At 43.6% G+C, this 22918-nt stretch overlaps 2 protein-coding genes across 3 annotated transcripts in view; one reads left to right on the top strand and one right to left on the bottom strand.

The window, feature by feature from the left end:
* The window catches only part of ACAD11 (acyl-CoA dehydrogenase family member 11), a 71123-nt gene that overhangs the window by 21470 nt on the left and 26735 nt on the right, over positions 1-22918 (top strand). The window contains 8 exon segments of the mRNA XM_025200273.1: positions 110-257; positions 767-888; positions 1643-1749; positions 2209-2335; positions 5343-5420; positions 8486-8624; positions 8712-8819; positions 13747-13845. Coding sequence (XP_025056058.1) covers positions 110-257; positions 767-888; positions 1643-1749; positions 2209-2335; positions 5343-5420; positions 8486-8624; positions 8712-8819; positions 13747-13845 — 928 coding nt within the window.
* The window catches only part of ACKR4 (atypical chemokine receptor 4), an 8813-nt gene continuing 2539 nt past the window's right edge, over positions 16645-22918 (bottom strand). Inside the window, exon 2 of one of the 2 annotated variants that reach the window (XM_006020626.3) lies at positions 16645-19401. In XM_006020626.3, the coding sequence (XP_006020688.1) occupies positions 18332-19393 (1062 nt within the window). In that variant the 5' untranslated portion in view covers positions 19394-19401 and the 3' untranslated portion in view covers positions 16645-18331. Of the gene's footprint in view, positions 19402-21299; positions 21650-22918 lie in introns of those variants that run through there. The other variant, XR_003093293.1, reaches the window with a different exon arrangement.

The raw sequence follows: 22918 nt of genomic DNA, 5'->3' as shown, positions 1-22918 counted from the left end.
CAGGAATGCTATTAAATGCTTAAGCGGATGATGTGTATGAACAGAGGTGTTTTCATGTGCTTGCTCTCATCATTCATCTGAGTGTTTTAATTTATATTTTTATTTCAAGGCTCGTGTTGTGGCAGTCCTCGACTGGGAACTTTCAACCACAGGACACCCTCTAGCAGATTTAGCTTATGCCCTCTCCTTCTACTTCTGGCCTAACAGCATTAAAAGTTTAACACAAGGGAATATCTCGAATTTAAAAGATATTGCAGGTATGAAATTGCAGTTGTGTCAAAACGAGTTCCAAAATGCTTGCTCTGTTAATATTGTGCATTTAAAAACACTGTTTAAACAGGTGATAGACAAATAATCAGTACCTCATATTAGACTTATAAACAGTTCTTCCATGCTTCACTAACAGCATTCTGGAAGACTGTAGCTAGGAAGTTGTATTCAAATTTAGCCAGGTCTTTTGAGTAAGCTTTGGCCAGGTCTAGAAGGTAAACTTATTATCCCTAGCAGCATGCATCACTGCTCTGTGATGCATCTGTGGATTCCTAAACCAAAAGCACCAATGCCACATCTGTGACATTGCTAATTATGGTAACTTGAACTTGAAATTGTGGAACAAGAAACCATCCACAGACTGGATTATTTTAAGTATTGTCTCAACAGAGATTATGGATTCTTATCCTGTTACTTGGACTAGCTTCTATGTCCCGGTATCCCTCCTTAGGAAAAATGTTGGCTAGGTTAAATATTATGCATTTTTTTCCCCTAGGAATTCCATCATTTGAAGAACTGATGTCAGTTTACTGCCGCTGTCAGGGAATTAGCACCACCTTTCCCAACTTACATTTTTTCCTTGCTCTTTCATATTTTAAAGTAGCTGCAATAGTCCAGGTATGTTTTCAGCAATACTCAGTATTCTGTAATTTCATTATGAACATGTGTAGTTGGGAATTGTATATCCACATAATGTAACATTTAAAAAAAACAGGTAACATTGAAAATATTTTGCAATTTTACTTGTACTTTTACAGTTTGTACTTTGATAGCCATTGCCTGGTTGTTTTTATGCAGTGGGGGCTCTAACACGCAGACAGTAGTGATAATCAGCTAAGTCATTTTTTAAAGCATACAAAAGACTTCTTTTTCCTTTGATCAAAAATATCTTAGAATGTGATTAGCACAAATGATAAATGCTGAAGAACCGGCTTGGGAATAATCTCATGTACTATTATTTAATATCCAAACACTGTTGGCCCATTCCAGTTCCTGTTAAAATGAACAAAATGGCTCCCATTGACTTCCTTAGCTAGTTTATCAGGCCACTAAACTATTTACAAGATAATAGCACAGCAAATACTGTTTTGTTATTTGTTGTTTTCCTTCATATTTAGACATGGCTAAACCAGAACATGTTTTTTATTTTTTTTCCTTTTACTGTCTCAATGTTTTGGAAGTGGATCAGTGCCAACACTAACATATCCAAGTAAAATCTAAGTGCCTTTAATAGTACTGACCATTCCTCTTTAGTCTGTTAGGAATATGTGGATTTAACTTTTGTCTATCAGTTTAAACAGATCACTTGTCAAATGCTAATCCAGTTTTAAACAGACAATTATATTCCGCATGTTTATTTTTTTGGTATTAGGGTGTTTATGCTAGATTTCTACTTGGAAATTCTGCGGCAGAGAATAGCTGTGAGTTTGCTGAGATGGTAAAACCCTTGGCAGAAACAGGATTAAATCTCTCAAAAAGGTAAGAGCTCTCTAAAAGGTGTGGCTAATGCAAGTAAAAGCCTAAGCAGCTTTGTTTTATTTGTTTCCTTAAATACTAGTTGCAGCCTGGGTATCAATAGTTAACTACTCTTTGTTTCTGTTCACAGCCTTTGTGGGCAGTTTTATTCTTAAACATAAAGAACAGCAGTCCAAATCTAAAGCTTCCTGCCCTTATGCAAGGAGGAAGTGTAAGAAGGAAAAAAACTCTGAGGACTGCTCTCATTCTTATTACCTCCAGCTACAGCCCCACATTCTGCCAGTCCTCCCTTCTCTGTTAAATCTTTCAGCTGGAACACACACTCATCCACAAAAATGTCATACCTGTCTTAGATACCCCTGAAGAGGTAGACCACTTGCTATACTTGGTTTCATATGAAGGAGTTTGTATTAGTATAGGGAAAACCTGATTGGATTTATGAACTTGGACTTTGTTCTTTAGAACATCTTTCACCAGTGAAACACAGCCCAGAAGTACAGGAGAATTGTTCCAGCAAAGTAGGAAAGGTCAGCAGATTCTGCTGAAGGTGAAGCAGTTCATGCAGCAGTATATATTTCCAGCTGAAAAGGTAAAAGCTTTTGTAGAACACAAAGTGTTGGGTTTTTTTGTATAGAGATGCAGAACTTTCTTTACAGCTTGTATCCTCACTTGTCTTAGGAACACCAAATCAGCTCAGTTTCTCAATTTATTATAGTATTTGCAAATTATTAATATAAGTCAGATTAATCAGTTTAATTAGTGAACTGTGGACTAAGATATAACCAGGTAGCTATTGCATTGTGTTGATTTGCAGTAGGCAGACAAGGTTCTTTGGGTGAATCTGATCTCTTTGCAGTATGTGCTATTACAGCATCTTGCCACTAGGTGGAAGGGTAGCACGTTGCCTACAACAAATGGGTACCTTTGGCCACACAGTGTTGGCACTGGCTTTACCTTGGATGTTTTCCAGGGAAATCCTACACTAGATTCGAGTCAGTTACACCTGTATAGGGTGGTGTACAAGTGCAACCACAGAATTTATCCATGCCCTAGGTATGAGCAGTGCTTTGTATTTGTATTGTTGTTGGAGGGAAAAGTGGGGCTTATTACTGTTTGACTCTTAAGTTTCCAGGATCACTTGTTTCCTGTGGAGACAAAATAAACTATTTTAAGAACACTAGAGCTTGATTGCGTCCCAGAGGGAAATACTGTGCTGGAAAGTTGCTCGTTCCGGAAGGGCACTGTTGTTCTTAAAAATGTTGACATTCACACAGCTGTTCCAGTAAGCATCTGATAATTAGTACAGTTCTGTAATATATCATCATACCCTGGTGTCTTGTCATCAATTAAAACTTGACATCATATAATGGAAATGGCTATGAGAAATATATAATTTGGGGGGAAAAAGTGAAAAGAGTCCAGAGCACATGATCAGAGGGCAGGAAAACAGGCCTTATGATGAGAGGCTGAGAGCTATGGGACTCTTGAGCCTGGAAAACCACAGGCTCAGGGGGGACCTGGTGGCTACCTACGAGTATATAAGGGGTGTACATCAGGATCTGGAGGAACGCCTGTTCACCAGAGCGCCCCGTGGGATGACAAGGTCAAATGGTCACAAACTTCTCCAAGACTGTTTCAGGCTGGACATAAGGAGGAACTTCTTTACTGTCCGAGCCCCCAAGGCCTGGAACAGACTGCCACCAGAGGTGGTGCAAGCACCTACTCTGGACTCCTTTAAGAGACATTTGGACATTTATCTTGCTGGGATCCTTTGGCCCCAGCTGACTTTCTGCCCCTGGGGCAGGGGGCTAGACTCGATGATCTCCCGAGGTCCCTTCCAGCCCTAATGTCTATGAAATCTAATAAATCTTTGCCCTTAAATCAAAATGGTTTTTTAATTCCCTGCTCCAAGTGAGAATTTGAAACTAAAGTTCCTATATCTAAAAGATTTTCTTCAAGGTCAGTTATAACTAGTGCTATTTCACTCTGAAGAAAATCTGCTGAAATGAAAATGTACCTTCAAAAAAAGAATCCCTGTCTCAGGGATTGGCAACCCCTGGCACATGTGCCAGACCATCGTATACAAAGCCATTTTTCTTGGCACACCACAGGCAAGCCAGACTCTGGGCAGCTTCTGCCAGCAGCTGCTGAGAGCCTGGGTCAGCTGTAGCTGGGAGGCTGCAGACAGCTATGTGGGGCTTCACACCCATAGAACTGGTGCGCCTCTGGGTGTGTGGCCAGGAAGGGGCCTTGGACAGAGCAACCCTGGCTTCTCCCCTACTGTCCACCCAGAGGCACATGTGCAGCTGCCGCCACTATGGAGCTGGTGCTGGAGCTGCAGAGCCCAGCGTAGCTGTTTTTACAGCCCCCTGGCCACCTGCTGCAGCTGCCCAGAGCCTGGGTCGGCTGTGGCAGGCAGCTGGGATGCTGTAAACAGCTGCACTGGGCTCTGGAGCCCCGGCACTGGCTCTGGTGGTGGTGAGTGCATGCATGGCTTGCAGCACATGACAGGGAAGGGGCTGGGGCTCCCCAATCTCTGGCACGCCAAGTTGAGGCATGGGTGGAGGTTAGGGTGATTTTGGTACTCTGGCCAAAAATGTGGTCAACCTCTGCCCTATATGTTTCTGGAAAACAGTGTTGTCACTTTGTCAAGGCAGGGATTTGGTAGTCTGGTTTTCCATTTCTGAATAGAATAAAGATTTGGTACTGTTCCTGAGTCTGATTCACTTTCTGGCCTTGTCTACACTTCATAGTTTTTGTAGCAGAGTACAAGTTCTATAGAACTTAGACAACTTAGGCATAGATAAGTGCTACAGCTTTGATAACTCAATCTTTTTATATACCAAGTACAATGCTTACCTAATAGAAAAGTTGTTGGAAAATTCCTTGAGAGCCCAAATAAAAGGCAATGTAAAGTATCATATGAAAAATTGTAAAAAGAAATATTCTTTTAAAACTGCTGCCCAGAGAACAAAGTTTTGCATTAGGATTATTAAAAGAAGCACAGCTGGATAACTGCCTAATTGCTAGCACTAGAAATGATTGATTACAGAATGCAAAAATTACAATTTGTTTAAAAAGAAATATATTCTTCACACTTCTGTCACATGAAAAATATTTAAAGTGAATAACTAGCTTGTATCCATAAATTGTGCACCAGGACTGCTTTCTGCTATACTAACGAAGTCAGCCACGTTTTAAATGTTAAGTGGTATTTTGTTGTTGCCGTTGTTAATCTACAAATGTCTTTTTGGCACAAATACCAGACTTAGCTGGCTTATTCATATCTGCAGAAAATGGAGCTTCCAGCACTCTTGATAGGTGTTTTGAACAGCACTGAGTTAGTTTCATATCTGAAGTGAGGTACTTTGTGAAGCATCTCAAGTTTGTTTTATATATATGATAAATTTATTTTAAAATCTTAATTTACTTATTCTTGTTTTAAATCATCTACACTACCATACAATAAAAAAAATCTACTTTGGGTAGTTATTGATATGTTCTTGGATTTGTGAGGATTAGAGGGAAAGTTTTTATTATTGCTTTGTCTTGTAAGACATTATTTAACAAGCAACTTTTTGTTATATATATTTTAGGAAGTGGCAGAATACTATGCTAAAGATGAAGATTCGCTGGACAGATGGAAGAAACCAGTAGTGATTGAGAAACTAAAGGTGGTGGTTAATAAACATCTTGACTATCAGTGAAAATTGATCTCCCATTGTACTTGGCCTTGGTGAGGCTGCAGCTGGAGTACTGCGTCCAGTTTTGGGCTCCACAATTCAAAAAGGATGTGGAGAAGCTTGAGAGAGTCCAGAGAAGAGCCACGCGCATGATCAGAGGGCAGAAAAACCCGCTTTATGATGAGAGGCTGAGAGCTATGGGACTCTTCAGCCTGGAAAAGCGCAGGCTCAAGGGTGATCTGGTGGCCACCTGTAAGTTTATAAGGGGTGTTCACCAGGATCTAGGGGAACGTTTGTTCACCAGAGAGCCTCAAGGGAGGACAAGGTCAAACGGTCATAAACTCCTCCAAGACCATTTCAAACTGGACATAAGGAAGAACTTCTTTACTGTCCGAGCCCCCAAGGTCTGGAATAGCCTGCCATCGGAGGTGGTTCAAGCACCTACTTTGAACGCCTTCAAGAGAAATTTAGATGTTTATCTTGCTGGGATCCTATGACCCCAGCTGACTTCCTGCCCTTGGGCAGGGGGCTGGAATCAATGATCTTCTGAGGTCCCTTCCAGCCCTGATATCTATGAAGTCTATGAAATTAAATGAAGGATGAATCAAATGCCTTTAAAAAAATAAATACTATGTTAAGAGTATTTTTGCACGGGAGGTAGAGGGTGGAAGTTGTTTTCTTCCCCCAAGGGAAAAAACTTCCACCCTCTACCTCCCCTGTGCAAAATGAAGTTTCTTTTCTACCTAGGAGAACTTCTACAGTCTTTGAATTCTCCTCAGCCTGATGAAGGGTGTTTGGACCCAAAAGCTTGTAAAAAAAGAAATTGTTTGCTACTATTTCATTGGTAACTGAATCTGGTTTTTTTAGGAAAATCAAAGCAATTCCTGCCCTCTTTGAAACCTTCTGTTTTAAATGCCCACATCAGTGGTTCTCAACCTTTTTAGACTTGAGGCACCTCTCCATAACTTATGTGAATTGAGCAACATCTCATTTCAAAAAGAAGTTTATTACAGTGCTTACCTCCTAGCAGAGGGGCTGGGCAATGGTGGTAGGGCAGTGGTGAGACAGGGAGGAGTCTGAGTCTGCACTTATCTCCTTGCATCACCCTTCAAAGGATTTTGCTGTGCCTCAGGGTGCCTGGCACCTCCGTTGAGAAGCACTGGCCTGCATAATACAAGTTGGCACTCAGCAAATTGCATTGGTCTTTATAATATGATGCTCCTTCTTCCTTTCTGGCTTCTTTGAAGAACAGTGCAATAATTAATATGGCTAACATTTAAAGTATAATTATTGGCCCAAGTTAGCACTTACTGAAATGAATGAGGAGGTCCTTGCCTCCAGGCTCTGTGTGGGTTCAAAAAGAAGTGATTGTCAGTTACATCTGAGTCACATTTTTAAGGGTTGGTGTGTTTTGTTTTTTTGGGGGTGGAGGCTTGTTTTACACTCCCTAATAGGTAGAAGCTTATTCATTTGTTTGGGGGGGAAACAATTGGGAAGCTTAGTTAGACTACTAGACCTGTGCGAATAGGGAAGTATTTGATTCGGATTCAGATTTGGCCAATTCGGAGTACAGTGATTTGATTCGGAGATTTGGATCGCTGTCCTGAATCGATTCGCCTGAATTGGCTTTGGAAGATTCGGTGCTGATTCGGAGAGATTTGGTGATTCGGCCATAGACTATAATGGGGAACCACTGAAATATACCTATAACTTTGTCATTATTTTGGCAGATTTGAATGAAAACATCAGGGATGGTAGCCCCTTCCGAGGGCATGAGGCCTGCCAAGTTTCAAGGAGATAGGTGCAGGGGTTTCTGGGAAACTGCACCTCAAGGTGCTGACAAGCAAAACTCGTGACATGTGACTTTGTGTGTGTGTCAAGGCGCAGCAGGGTGAAAACAGCAGGGATGGTAGCCTGTAACAGGGGGCCTTTCTGGTGTTCAGGAAGAAATAGCTCACAAAAGGGACAGAAAGGCTGCAGACAAGTATATATGCTGTTTCTACGTCTTTCCCCCAGAGCACTGTGATTGGAAGGGGACTCAGGGAAAGATCATAGTCACTAGCCAGCTACAGATGTCAGTCTTTCCCCTCCTGCTCTCCCTCCCTCTTCTCAGTTTCTGTTCCCCTGAATGACTGCCTTCCGAATCTCCAAATCTTTTCCGAATCAATTTGGAGGGTTTTTTTGGTGTCCTGATTCGATTTGTATTCGGTGATTCAGCCTCCAAATTGGGCCGAATCTTCTCCAAATCAAATCGGCCATCGAAGTTTCGCATACCCCCTATAGACTACTATTCTTTCATAGATTTCATAGACATCAGGGCTGGAAGGGACCTCGGAAGATCATTGAGTCCAGCCCCCCACCCAAAGGGCAGGAAGTCAGCTGGGGTCATAGGATCCCAGCAAGACTCCCACTTTGGAAAAGATTGGAATTTTTCTTGTGTTGTATCCACTTGAAAAGACATGTAACAAAGTGTGTATAGGTAGAGGTCTCTTCAATTGCCTCTATGCTGGAGCCATCTCAAAATGGAGTTGTGCTTTGCAGGAGTGTTTTATGCTGAAACAGCTAAAGCTGTGCCAATCTAAAGAGCATAGATTCTAAAGCACTAATAAAAACAATATATTGTGATGCTCACAGGGGCATTCTGGCTATAACGCTTCATAGAATAGGTAGATTTTTTAGCAGGTTTTGGAGTTTTCCTTCTTTCTGTTTTTTTCCTGAGAGTATAGGAGCATAGCATATGGTGCAAACTAGTTTCAACATTTTATAGCTGTGTAGAAGAAAGCGCTGAGTGGGGAGGAGGCTAAGGAAATGAATAGGGAGAGTATGTGGGAGGAAATGAGGAAGGTGTAAACAGAGAGAAAGTTAGGAAGAGTCAGCTGTGAGGGGGGGAGCCTGAAGTTTGTCAGAGAGAGCTAGTCATAGGAAAGATTTGGGCAAGGGGAGACATAGTCAGAGTGGAGGCATAGCATGATTGACCAGAGGGAGAGAAACACATTGTGAGTCAGAATTTAATTGCATAACAAATTGCTGATTATTTATCTAACACTTTCTGACAGGAAGTGGCCAAAGCAGAGGGTCTGTGGAACCTTTTCCTGCCAGCCATCAGTGGTCTCAGCCAGGTGGACTATGCATTAATTGCAGAGGAAACAGGAAAGTCCTTCTTTGCCCCAGAAATTTTCAATTGTCAGGCACCAGGTTAGCAAATCCCTTTCCTTAATCATAGCGTTGTGAACATCTTATGCCATATGAATTATACGTTATACATGTTCTCATTTCTCCTAGACACTGGAAACATGGAGGTCCTGCACATGTATGGGACTGAAGAGCAAAAGAAACAGTGGCTTGAGCCTCTTCTTCAAGGGAAAATTAGTTCTTGTTTCTGCATGACAGGTACATTTTTCTCCAGTTGAAATCTATAGGGAGTTATATGTTGCATATTCACAATAGTGCTTGCAGAGCAATGCAAAAACACAATTTTTTTTGTGTTAATGACATAGATTCAAGCATCTCTATGATTGTTTTAAACCCATATGTCTACTGTAAGTGGTTGTTGGGCTTGATCCTGCAAGATGCTAAACTCCCTCAGTCCTCATCAGCAGCAGCTGCCATTTTCCAGTTAGATTAATTATTACTGATAGCATTCTTTGCCTCAAGTATACCTTCACTCTTGGTTTTTTTCTAGTAGTAGAATTAGAAATATAATCCACAGTACATTTGTCCTCCTCTGTGAAGTGCCTTGAGATTCCTTGATGAAACATGAAGGAAAAGTGTTGTGTTTAATCATGAGTAGTTGAAATGGTATGATTGTTACATGTCACATGTCAGTGACAGTTCATCTGCAGTTCCATTGGTTACATGTCATACAGAAAACAGTCACCTAAACCAAAGGTGACAAAGATACAGCCCACAAGCCAGATCTGGCCCTTGAAGCCATATCATCTGTCCTTCCTGCTGCCATGCAGCACACACTGGAACTGGCCCTGGGAAGATCCTGTCTGGCATAGACTGAAGGTGTGGGGCCAGTTTGGAGTGCACTGCATGTGGCATCTGCACCAGCCCAGCCCTGCAAGTTGGGTCCGGGGCTGGATCCAGTCTGCAGGGCCAGTCTAGTGTGGGGACCACATGCAGCTTGCACACAAGACTAGCCCAGTATGCCAGGCTAGGCTGAAGCTTGTACTGTATGTGGCTTCTATACTAGACTGACTATGCACAGTGGATCCAGGATCCATACGAGGCCTATAGACCAGCCCAACATGCCTGATGCAGCACACAGGGATGATCTGGTATGGGCACCACATGCAGTGCATGTTCCCTTGCATTGTGTGTAGTATGTGCTTTGGACTGGCCCCATGTACTGTACAGGAGGCCGAGGCAGGCGCATGCTGTATACAGCACGTAGGGTGCAAGTGGCACATGAAGCTGGTCCAGGGCCCATGCTTAGTCTTGGCAGGATTTGGTTTTTATCAATAAACATTGACTTCAGCTTAGTCTTGGCAGGATTTGGTTTTTATCAAGAAACATTGACTTCCCCTGACACTCACAGACCAATGGGGAAATATTTCCATCGGCAATCATCAAAATTAATAGAAAAGAGACAGAAAGAAAATCTGAGACGGGGGAAGGGGCAGCACACACACTTACATGCACACATGCACACACACACACGGTGGCCACTGCAGGTGGGGTGGGAGGAGCCCCAGCTGAACTGCCCACTCACTCCTCTTGCTTTGTCCAGGTCCTAGCTGGGGAACTGAGCACCAAACTCCTGGCAACCCTGTGTGATTAGGTCTTGCCGGGAGTTTTTCCCCTGCCAGGTTGGGTGCAATGTGAGTTTGGACCTTGTCCAAATCACATGGGGTCAAGCTGGGCAGGAGCTCTGAGAACACAGGGGGGAGGCAGTGGCTGCCCATCTGGGGCAGGAAGCAACTCCCCATGCCCCTTAGGGGGTGAGCCCCACCTGGCAGGTATCAGCGGAAGAGCACCCCAGCCCCTTGATGGCCATGGCTTCCTGGCTCTCCAGGCTGTGCAGGGGTAGTCGCTGGGTCCCAGGGGCACCCTGCACATCCTGCCCTGATCATTCTGCCTCTTCCCATGTTCCTAGAGCTCCTGCCTGGCCTGGCCTCTGTGTGCTTGGGGTAGGGTTGCAAAGTGGTGCCCCCGGGGCCCAGCCACTGCCACCACATTTCCCAGAGGAGCAGGAGGCCGTGGTTGTCAAGGGGCATCCCCTCCCCTCTGCCTGTGCCCTTTAAGCAGGGCTCACCCCCTAAAGGAGAGTGGGGAGCTGCTTCCCGCCCTGGACTGGGTAGCCACTGCCAAGTTCCCAGAGCTCCGGAGTGCCACTGGCCACTGCCCTCCTCTTTTGGTCTCTGCCTGCCTGGCTCTTTCCTGATGAGTGATGAATAAATAGAATGATTTAAAGCAGGTGTGCTTTACTGATTTATGTATGTTTACTTTTATACATTTTAACGTGATTTTATAAAGCTTTTAACAGCATTACTAAATTGTCTGCCCCCCCATACCCCTTATTCCATGCAATCCTGGAAATTTAAAGCAATAAAAGTTGGAAGGAATGCTTTAAAATAAACATTGGGAGACAAGGTTTTTTGGGTAAATCTGATATCTTTTATTAGACCAACTCAAGTAGTTGGAAAAATTCTTCTTTGCAAGCTTTTGGGTACAAATACCCTTTACTGGGCTGAGGAAGTGTCTGCAACCTTAGCCCGATGAAGGATATTTGTGTCCAAAAGCTTGCAAAATTTTTTTCCAATTATTTGAGTTGTTCTAATAAAAGATATTGCATTTACCCAAATCACCCTGTCTGCCTATGTCCTTAGACCAACACAGCTATAATATATACCCCTTAAAATAAACATTGATCTTAGTAGTCAAAATTATAAAAAAACAAATAAAAATTTAATTCTGCCAAGTCTACATGCTCTGCATGCAGTGCCTATACTGGACCAGCCCTGTGGGCTGGACCCAGCATGTGAAGCCTGATGAGTTTTATACCCCTGATCTCTAAACACTTTACCTTCCTGCATGGTAACTGCATCCCTTCACGCTTACATATCCCAGTGGCTCTGGAGCAGCCCCCTGCCTTGCCGCACACCCTGCCAGCGCAGTTAGGGCCGGGCTCCATGACAACCCCAGCCTTGCACTATCACAGCACAGCTAGGGCTGGGGTCTTGGAGACAAGCCTCAGCCATGCAGGCAGGGGCTGCTGGGAAATGGAGTCCGCTGCTGGCCAGATCTGGCCCATAGGCTGGACCAGTGGTCTCCAACCTTTTTAAGTAGATCACTTTTTGAGTTAAAAAGCAACCCAAGAACTACTGTGTGCCTCTCCCCTCCACCCACATCCCTCCTCACAGATCAGTCTGTGGGGAGGGAAGTGGGGGAGCAGGTTGAGGTGGAGAGAGAAAAAAATTATTTGGGGGTATGCCCTCTTCCAGCAGGTAAGTCTGTGGGGGAAGGGGCGGGAAACAGGGAACGTATTGTACATGAACAGCATTATGCAGAGTAAGGGCCTCTGCCTTCTCAATCTGTGCTCCAACCTCCCTCCTAGCACTGCTGCCATCTGCCCCGAGCGCAGCGTGGCCCAGCCCCACCGTCATGAAGAACCCGGCGCTGCCTTCCCCTTGCCTCGCCCCTTCTTCTCCAAGGGCATGGGGGCTGTGTGCCGGGGATCTGCATGGTGAGGATGGCAAGCTGGGGCTGGAAGGCAGCGTTGGGCTCTTCCCAGCAGGGATGTTGAACTGGGCTGCGCTTGGGGCCAGGCAGTGGCACTGGGAAGGGGGGTTGGGTGGGCTAGGGTGAATTTTCAGGTGCCTGCAACGCCCCCTGTAGCTCCACTCCCAGCACCACAGCTGCCTGGCCTAAGCACAGCCTGGCCCAACACCCCCACCAGGAAGAGCCTAGTGTAACCCCGGCCCCAGTCTGCCCCACCCCGCATGTAGATCTGGGGACACATGCCCTCCCCATGCTCTCCCAGGCTACGTGCCCCTCAGACAAGCCACTCGTGGCTCCAGCCTGCTCCTCATCCTGCCCTAGCATGTGCCCCCCGGGCCTCTGCTTGTCCCACCACCCAACCCGGCCAGGGCTCCACTCCCCCTAGTCCCTGCTCCTGCCTGTGCCCTGCTCCCGCCCTCACCGTTGGGGCCTTGATCTACGCTGCCTTCCAGCCCCAGCTTGCCATCCTCACCATGCAGATCCCCGGCGCACAGCCCCCAGGCCCTTGGAGAAGAAGGGGCGAGGGAAGGGGAAGGCAGCGCCGGGTTCTTCATGACGGTGGGGCTGGGCCACGCTGCGCTCAGGGCAGATGGCAGCAGTGCTAGGAGGGAGGTTGGGGGGACTACGACGAATTTTCGGGTGCCTGCAGCCCCACCGCTTGCCCTGAGCACAGTCCGACCCAGCATCCCTGCCGGGAAGAGCCCAGTGCGGCCCTGGCCCCAGCCTGCCCCACTCCGCATGCAAATTCAGGGGGACATGCCCTCCCAGGGTGCGTGTCCCCCCTCTCCCCACACACCCCGACAAGCTGCTTGCGGCAACATCCTGTGCCCTGCCTGGGCTGTGCAGGGCCTGCCCCTGCCCTAGCCCTACTCTCTCCCTTACAGCTGCTGCAGCTACCTGCACTACACTGTGTTTGGGGGAGGGTATGTGCCCCCCCCCATTCTGTGCATGGTGGAGGCAGCTGATGTTGCACGCTGAGCTTTGCACCCCGAGGCCCGCTGCAGCTAGCCCAAGAATGGCTTGATGCCATGTGTGTCCAGCCACTGGGCTGAGCCTCATCCCCTGCCTGCCCAGCAGCTGACGTCGGGCTGCTCCCAGGCCAGCTGCAGTAGGGCTTGGGTCACAAAGCCCAGCCTGCAATGACAGCCGCCTCTACTGCACACAAATGAGGAGGCATGTGCCCTCTGGGGTCTCTGCTGGGGTGCACACAGCAGCGGGAGCCCTCCCACCCCCCTGTGCCTCCGGACAAGCCGCACCGGGGCTTGATCCTCCCACCATCCGCCTGCCCGGGGCCCCACTCGCCTCGCCCCTGCTTTTGCCTCTGCCACACTCTGTCCCTCACTGTGGGAGACTTGATCTGCCCCTTCCCTCCCCCATGGACTGACCTGCTGGGCTGGGGCGAGGGGTGCATGTGTGCATGTACGTGCGCACTCAGCCCACTCCAGCCTCAGATCAACTCCCAAGAGGCTCTGTGATCAACCCGTTGGTGACCACTGGGCTAGACTTTGCCTGCCCCTGGTGTAGATGTATGTGTTTATACGTTAAAACTGCAGTATCACCACTGAACTTATTCAGAATGTATTATACCCAGAACCAGAAGTTGCCTCAAGTGATGCCACCAACATGGAATGCAGCATTAAGCGAGATGGAGATAGCTATGCAATTAATGGCAAGAAGTGGTGGAGCAGTGGTGAGTTGAATACTGGTTTATAACAGTGACTACGACTCAAGTTCCCTTTAAATTTAGTAAAACAAAAAATACTTGTACAGTTTTTAGAGCTAAAATTATCTTCCTGCTGCAGTAGCATTGGGCAGAGTATAAAATGGTGGGTAGGGCTTGCTTTTTATTCTTGAAAGCTAAGTCTCATTCTGCTAAATTAAGTGCACTGCTCTTTGACAATTTTTAATCCTTTTCAGTCCTTAGAGTTTGAAGATTTTATAGATTTTTAGAGTCAGAAGGGACCTCAGCAGATCATCAAGTCTGACCCCCTGCCCTGGGCAGGCAAGAGTGCTGGGGTCAGATGACCACAGCCCCAGGTGTTTGTCGAGTCTTCTCTTAAAGACCTCCAGGGTAGGGGAGAGCACCACCTCTCTTGGAAGCCCATTCCAGACTCTAGTAATCCTTACTGTAAAGAAGTTCTTCCTTATGTCTAGTATAATCTGCTCTCTGTCAGTTTATGGCCGTTGTTTCTAGTTACTCCAAGGGGCGCCTTGGTAAACAGAGTATCTCCTATACCTTGCTACCTCCCCCTGATGAATTTGTAGATGGCTACCAGATCCCCTCTCAGCCTTCTCTTACGGAGGCTGAAGAGATCCAATCCTCAATCTCTCCTCGTAGGACCTTTCCTGCAGGCCCCTAACCATACGAGTAGCCCACCTCTGGACCCTCTCAAAGTTATCCACATCCCTCTTAAGGTGCGGCGCCCAAAACTAAGATTGAAAAGCATAGTTGTCTATTTTTCCATTAGATAACTATGATTTGGGGGTTTTGTCCTTTGTGTTTTGCTTTTCTATAAAGCTCTCTTTATCTGGGCCCTTTGTGTGTGGGATTACATCATTGAGAGTTTCCTGCCTGTTTATTACAAATGCTCACTTGTTTTTTAAACTACTGTATGTTCTTGATGGATTATCCCTTGTCAGACTGCTTCCTGTCCCACTTCCTAGCTATATTTATAACTGGTGAATGTCCCTGATTGTGCAGTACAGTCACCTTTTACCACAGTGCTTAAATTGACTCATGGCCTTGATTTTATTCCTGCTCCTTATCATACAGCGGGCACGTCTACATATGCCAATTTAAGGTGCTTTAGCCTGATTTAAGGCGCATTAAGGACACACATTTACACATGGATGCCCCTGATGCACCTTAAAAATGGTGATTTTAGGCTGGTTGGGCATTTTTACATGTGTTGTGGGATGTGGTGCCAGGTGGTTTAGTTAGTGAGCTGCACTGATTAAAAGCTCTTGCGCATCATGTATCAGTGTCCCTGTGTGTCCCTGCACTGGAGAAATGGTGGCAGGGCACTTTGAACTAAAGCTTATCAAATGTGTTTTATTTCAAAGTGCCCTGCTGCCATTTTTTTAGTGCAGAGATGTGCTGGGACGCTGATACATGTGATGTGGAAGGTTGCCGAAGTGCATCAATTTCCATGCTCCAGCAGACTCAGTTAATTGAGTCTGCTCCAACGTGCTAGATTTCCAGTGTGTTAGAGCAGACTCTGCACACATGTGTAGGAGGAGCCCTCCACACCTAAATTTGATACCTGCATAAAGCGAATTGCTAAATCACATTAGCAAAGATATAGACATGCTAATGTGCATTAACACGATGTGTGTTCATTGACTTGGGATTATCTTTAGTCCCAAATCAGTCTATACACCTGCATTAATGTGCATTAGTGTGTGCATGTGTAGACACGTGCCTAAATAGCCTTAATATAGCTAGCACGTGTTTTTTTCTAAATAGCTGCTGTACAGCATTTGCTGCTGTATAAAGTCATTTAGAAAAGAACACACTATATATATAACTAGCACATGTTCTTTTCTAAATGACTTTATACAGCAGCAAATATACAGCAGCTAGCACATGTTCTTTTCTAAATGACTTCATGCACATTAATATTAATTCACCTACAGTTTCAACGTCACTACAAAACCTCAAACCCCAGGCCTATTTTGAGCTGTAGCTGTTCCTGGAGATGTATGATACCATTTTAAGCATCTGCATCGTCATAGTTTGAGCTGCCAGTAGTTGATTGTTGCAGTTAAAATACTGCCCTAAGCATCATGTGGACTCATGACAAGAATAATTCCTGTCTTTGAGAGCTGAGATTTGTATTGGTTTTTACTAACTTTAAATAAGCATTAAAAATATAGATGCGCTGTGGTATTTTTAATGCATATGCTTGAGCAGACTCTACCCCTTGAAATAAAAGCCTGTGGATGTAAATTTATCCCAGACTATTTCTGAGAAACTAGATCCCTGGGTGTGGTGACACTACTGAGATTTATTACAAGTTAAGGCAGCAGCTCCTATCTTATAAGTTAAAAAGACTATGCTAATGCATAGATAAGCTTAGGGTGTGATTCTGACATATTTGAAGTGCCTGAGAACTGCATGCATGCAGTAACATCAGCCAAATTATATTTTAAATAGCAACATTACTGCATTGCCTGAAAATGTGCAAGCAATCAGCCAGTGGTAGCTGAGAGCACTAACATGTCATAGGAGTTGGCTGTTAGTTAATAGCTGTATTAATATTATTTGATCTTTAGTTCTTCCCAGTAGAGTCAACAAAGTAATCTTTTTACCTTTCACTTATGTCATTTCCCCCCAACCAATGCATCTGTTTCCTGCTCTGCCATTTTTTGCTGTTTACCTCCCTTTCTAGAACTGGGAGCTTGATTTTTAGCCAACAGACCTCCTGTGACATATGGTTCATAGGGATTGGTCAACAGGTTTGCTGACTAACTGGCCTTCTTCCTTCTTTCAGAGGAACCTAGTAGTCATTACCTTTTATCTTCTGTATCAAGCACATGAATGCTTACTAGGAGTGCTTGGGGCATATCCAGTTAGATCTACTTTTATTACCAAATGTACATAAACAGACTACAGAGAACAAAAGAAAACCAAGTATAAAAGAAAGTATAATGCTTAAATACTTCAATGCGCAATTATATGGACAGTTTAAAAATTACTACTTGTTAGCTATCACAGAACAGTATTTATCTCATTCATTCCTTTCTAAATGACCAAGACTATATCTGCCTTCACTCTACTCATTGAGGATAAATATCCTCTAGCTTCAGTTATTTCTACTCCGTGAATTAAGCCTACAAAGATTGGTGCCTAAATCGCACCAGTAAAATATTCATAGGGACATGCAGTACATTTACATACCAGAATTGTTCTTTTTATAAAACAGAATAAGGCTATATGTCCTAAATTAGGTTAAAAGTGACACCTATAAAATGTAAGACCCAGTGGGTGCATCTACATGTGAAATTAATTCAGTGGAATAAACTCTGTCACAGTTTGCACTGGAGTTTATTCCTCCCATGTGCAGTGTTTACATGTGCACTCGGGACTGCAGCACGTTGAGCTTGGGAGGAGCAGCCTCAGTTGGCAAGGGGCTCTAGCCTGCCAGCCTGGGGCTGCTCCAACCCAGCTAATACGGTTACTGCAGCCTAATAGGGCCACACATGTAGATACTGACGTTTTACTGTGGAGCTAATTAGGCAACTGCAGTAAACATCTCGTGTAAACGCGCCCTGTTTCTCTTTTCCTTACATCTGTTAGTCTGAGATTTTGTAAAGCTACAGAAAGATTTGCAAGAAATGACAAAACCCAGGTCCCAGTAATCACCTTACATGAACCAAGAATTAAAATGAAATACTTGGCATGTGTCTATAATGGGAAGTTAGACTCTTTGAAATATGGTCCAAGAAAAATATTATATAAAAAGAATTTTATATAGTTATACAAAAGAAACTTTTTTTTAAATATGCCACCTGCATTTGTACACAGAGAACAAATCCCTTGCTGTTTTCTCTTGTTTCTGAGAAATACCAGAGATTATCTATTCCCTCAGTGCAAACCTGCAAGCCCATTTATGAAGTGACAGTTGAGGATAAATGGAACTGCAGGCTCAGGGAAACGGTTTAAATCAGGGAGTCCAGAAATAGTTTTGAGATACATATCTAGAAGGTTTGAGCTACATATCTAGAATGTTACATTTTAAAGGACTTAGGGTTAGTTACAGTACTTTTTGCTTTAAGATGTTAAATAGTCTTTTGCTGGTGATTTTTCTTTCCTTTCAACATATTGAATATATACTTGACATGTATAATCTCTTCATCCCTCATCAACTTAATGGCAGTACAAACTGCTCCATTTAATATTGTTTTTTCATGGAAATTGCTGTTGTTCCCAATACCTTTTCCACCTTCTGTTGTTTCACGTAAGTTTCAGTTGTTTCTAATACCTTTGCCATATGGTTTTTATTTTTATACATTTTGACCTTCTTCACAGTATCTTGGCAAGGTGTGTCAGAACATCATTTGAGGCTTGAAGAGTAATGCTTGTGTGGAAATTGCATCAAGGAAGAGATATACCCCCGGAAGCAGTAGTTTTGGGTTTCCTTTTGTTATGCAGAATATTTAGGCTGTCATAGCTGCTATATTGAAAAGCTACTTGTTTCTGCTGTCTGATCTTCATAATTCATAGAGATATCTTCATTTATTTCACTGTGTCTTCTCCTCCAATAGCCATATTTTTTTGCTGTTTTTAGAATGTGCATTTTAAAAGAGTCTCCCAGAAAGACATACAGAATTGGATTCAGGCAGGTGTGAAATAAAGCTATGCTTTTGGTTATCTGAAGTGCAACATCTATGGTTTTACTCATGTTACAATCTGTAATCAGCAAGTAGATGATATCTATGGCTCTCCAGAACTTTACTATGTTGTAAGGCAGTTGGGTGACAATGAAAACAGTTACTACTGCTAGAAGAACCCTGATGGGCCTAGATTTTTTAACATTTGGAGACCTGAAGAGGACTCTGGCCATAGCTGAATAGCAGGGCACCATGACTAGGAAGGGTAGCATGAAGCCCAGCATAATTTCCAGGATTTGAATGATTGCTTTGAAGGATTTTCCCATGTCCACTGTAAACACTGGTAGGCATTCATACCTGTCATTGATATCCTTGGCCTTGTTAAAAATCAGTTCAGGTATACTCAGTGAAATGGCAGTCATCCAGACACAGAAACAGGTTATGTTGCATTGCTTCCTAACTCGTCTCTGACTTTGAGGTTTGGAGATGGCATTATATCTGTCTACACTAATACAGGCCAGAAATAGCATGCTCGAACTGAAATTTGTTGTGTATAATGCAGAAGTGAGTTTGCACATGGTATTTCCAAGCACCCACCCCTGGACTGCACTTGCAGCCCAAAAAGGAAGAGTGAATAGCAGGAGCAAATCAGCAATTGCTAAGTTCATGATGTACATATCTGTCTTAGTCTTTAGTTTCTTACAGTAAAAATAGATTGCCACTACTAATGCATTCCCAGCGACTCCAACAGTGAAAGCCAGTGAATAAAATACAGGCAGGAACACTTTAGTGAATTTTCTCACTTCCTCTTTTTCGCAAAGTGTTTCAAATTGATCATAATCTATAGTAAAATTTGATTCAGCATCGTCGTAGTATTCCATTGAGTTGTTTCCGTCCCACACCATGGGAAAAGCTGCAAGACAAAAAATCCAACTTAATTGCATGTTTTAAAATGGCTCACAGAGGCTTGCTCACAGCCTGCGGATTGTATATATGTGTAAGCGACAAATAAATATGGATATTACAAATGTACATGACTATAACATCTCCAAATGAACATCTCATTGATAGTTCCTTTGGGGGGAGGACGGGGGCGGACACTTTATTTTTCTATCTGTTTACAGATTGTCTGCTACATACGAGGAGAAAGTCCTGAGAGAAGCCTCTGGTACTACCACAGTATGCACAGTGAGGAATACTGCCTATTCAGATCTGAGCGGCAGATGTTGGTTTTTTGTGTGCAGTTGTGATACAGTTCAGCAACAGTTGGGTTGTGGTTGTTTGTGTCTGTGTGACTGAGATCTCTGTTGCATAAGATTTCATTATGGGAAGTGGTTGCCTAATGGCAGTGGAATAGTGTAATTCTGGGCATGGTGATTTCATTAGTAGTCTGTATGATTATATTGGCCATGAGCATGCAGTTCCTTACCATGTGCAAGCTTTGACTGTGTACTTGGAAGCAGGCATTTAAGACAGAAAATTTCACTTAACATTTAGAGTCCTTTGAGGACTCTTACTTCATGTAAAACTGTGCGTGCAGCCACAGTCCAAAACCAAAAATGTGAGCAAATGTATTAAGTATTATGCAGCCAGATTTACTTAATCGTTAAGTGCATGCTGTAGATTTTATCATGACAAGTCTCTCTTTTTGCCATTTAATGTAAAGTTTAGATGATCGTGTCTGCATCTGATAAACAATTTACTGCACAATTTGTTCATCTCCTTTAATTGTGTAGTATTACTAGCTTGTTGAAATTCCATCCAGTATAAGCTGAGGTCAGGTAGTATCTTATTGTCTTTAAAAAAATGTGCATTCTATTCAGCAGCTTTATTGGAGTTGATTATGGTTGTTTTGGGAGTGAGGGCAGGCTGTCATAGCACTTGGTCGGTGTTGCTTCAGTTTATTTAACCTATTCCAGGGTCCAGAATATGTTGAAAACAGATTCTTCTCCGACGCTCTGCTGAAGCTGACATTTCTTCTTTTGCAAATTAGAGACAACAAATACTTCTAATATTTTTAAGTTAAATGTCTGCCAAATCTGTAAACAGTCAGTTTCCAAAAATATTTTAGAAGTTTTAAATCTTTTAAATTGTTCATCTGTTTATAGCAGAACAGAATTTCAAAATGAAAATCTTTGTTTCTCAGTTTAATTTGAGCTTTGTATTGAATTGGTTTCAATAGCTAGTGACAAAATTGCTTTCAAATTAGTATTTGTTGAATGTTTTTTAAATTATGGGTTGAGTTGACTTTGGTTTATTTTTAATGTCTCTTTGATTATGTGTATTGTCAGCAGTTCAACATATTTTCCATATTAGTCATTAACCAATTCCTTTTTATATAAACCCTGTAGAGAGGGAGAGATTACTAATGCTTTGTCAAGTGTTTGATATGGGATGTAAGAGTATATTTCTTTCTGTATATTTCTATTTTGTTAGGAAAGAGATACTGCTAGATGTATATTTTACACCAGGCAGTCTCCATTAGTGGAATGCTTTCTCAATAAAAATTTACAGGAAGAATTCAGAAGTGAATAACTAGTAGTGTTCCTGTTTTACCAAAGGAGAAACTGAGGTACAGGGAGATTAAGGCAATTGAGAAGCTGAGTCCAGACGATTTAACTTGCTTTACCACTCACAGCGGAGCTCATCTGGAAGTGATTGATTATACTGGATTATTTGCAGATTTGCTTGAAAGCAATATAGTAAGTGAACAAACAATGTTAGGAAAACTGATTCAGACTCTTTCAGTGCATCGTAAGAGCAGAGAGGTTATAAGAAGGAACTAGTTTAGATGACTGAACCAGCTTTAACTGAGCTAAATTTGTAATAAACAAACAATATTACACAGTGACTATTTCTTGTTCTTGAATAATATTCCCATTTGTTGATGTCCAACTTTGCTAAAATATATTCTAGTAGACATGTTGTACATTTTATACAAATCATTCCAAAAAGATACCATTTTTGTATGAATGCAATGTTTCTTGCAAAACAACTTTATTAATTAATCTAACTTATAACAAATTTAACATTTAAAGATAGATCCAGTTCCTTAAAATATACATAGAGATATATAACTTCCATTAATGGTGTTTCCTTTTCACAAGTCAGTGTCCACCAGCTAATATTCTTTCTTTCCTTCTCCCTTTCAGTCTCCTTGGCTAGGGACAAAAGTTACACATAAACAGGTTTAAGTGATCATAAACTGGTTTAAACCTTCAACAGAACAAAAGTTCAGTGCACATAAACTGCTTTCAAAATGGCTAAACCTGCTTTAAGATAGGAGTGTACTAATAAAGATTTTATTGGCTGATACCAATAGCCAATTATTAACCAGCCATAGTGGCCAATACTGATCTGATAATCGATTTACAGGAATGCAGCCCGGCAGCATGGATAGCACATCCTGCAGGTAAGTCTGTGGGGGGGAAGGGAAGGGGTATGTGGGGGGACAGATCAAGGTCCCCATGGTAAGGGAGGGAGTGGGGCAGGGAAGGTGCTGCCCAGTCAGGGCGGTGAATGCAACCCCAGGACTGGGAGCAGGATAGAACTATGGGCGGCTTCTCCAGGGAGTACAGGGAGGGTAGCTCCCTGCTGCTGCGTGCACCCCCAGGGGAAGCATGGGGGGTGGGATTCATAGATTCATAGATGCTAGGGTCGGAAGGAAACTCAACAGATCATCTAGTTTTACCCTCTGCCTAGCTAGGCAGGAAGGAGTGCTGAGAAGGTGCCCTGGTGAACAGAGCATCTCCGATCCCTTGCTGCATCTCCCTAATGAATTTGTAGGCGGCCACAAGATCACCTCTCAGCCTTCTCTTGCAGAGGCTGAAGAGGTCCAGGTCCCTCAGTCTCTCATGATAGGGCGTGTCCTGTAATCCCCTAACCATATGAGTGGCCCTCCTCTGGACCCTCTCAAGCCTATCAACATCCTTCTTGAAGCACAATGCTCAAAACTGGATGCAGTACTCCAACTGTGGTGTGACCAATGCTGTATAGAGGGGAAGTATCACCTCCTTGGTTCTATTTGTCATGCATCTGCTGATGCATGATTGAGTGCGGTTAGCTTTGCTGATGATTTCATCACATAGATGACTCATGTTCATCTTGGAGTCCACCATGACTCTGAGATCCCTTTCCGCTTGTGCTGCTGAGAGGGTCACTTCTCAGCCAGTAGATGTGCTGGATATTTTTTGTGCCCTAGGTGCAGCACTCTGCACTTGTCCTTGTTGCACTGTATCTTATTGTGTACTGCCCACTTCTATAACCTGTCCAGGTCTGCCTGCAATCGTTCCCTACCCTGTGGAGCATGCACTTCTCCCCACAATTTAGTATCGTCCGCAAACTTGGACAGAGTACACTTCACACCCACATCTATGTTGCTGATGTGTCCCCCGGATTTGTGCATGGGGCAAGGGCGGGCTGCCCGCTGT

This window comes from Alligator sinensis, unplaced genomic scaffold, assembly GCF_000455745.1.
Source record: "Alligator sinensis unplaced genomic scaffold, ASM45574v1 scaffold54_1, whole genome shotgun sequence".
Classification (NCBI taxonomy): domain Eukaryota; kingdom Metazoa; phylum Chordata; order Crocodylia; family Alligatoridae; genus Alligator; species Alligator sinensis.
Note: the sequence above shows the minus strand (reverse complement) of the source record. Positions and strands in the feature narration are given on the sequence as shown.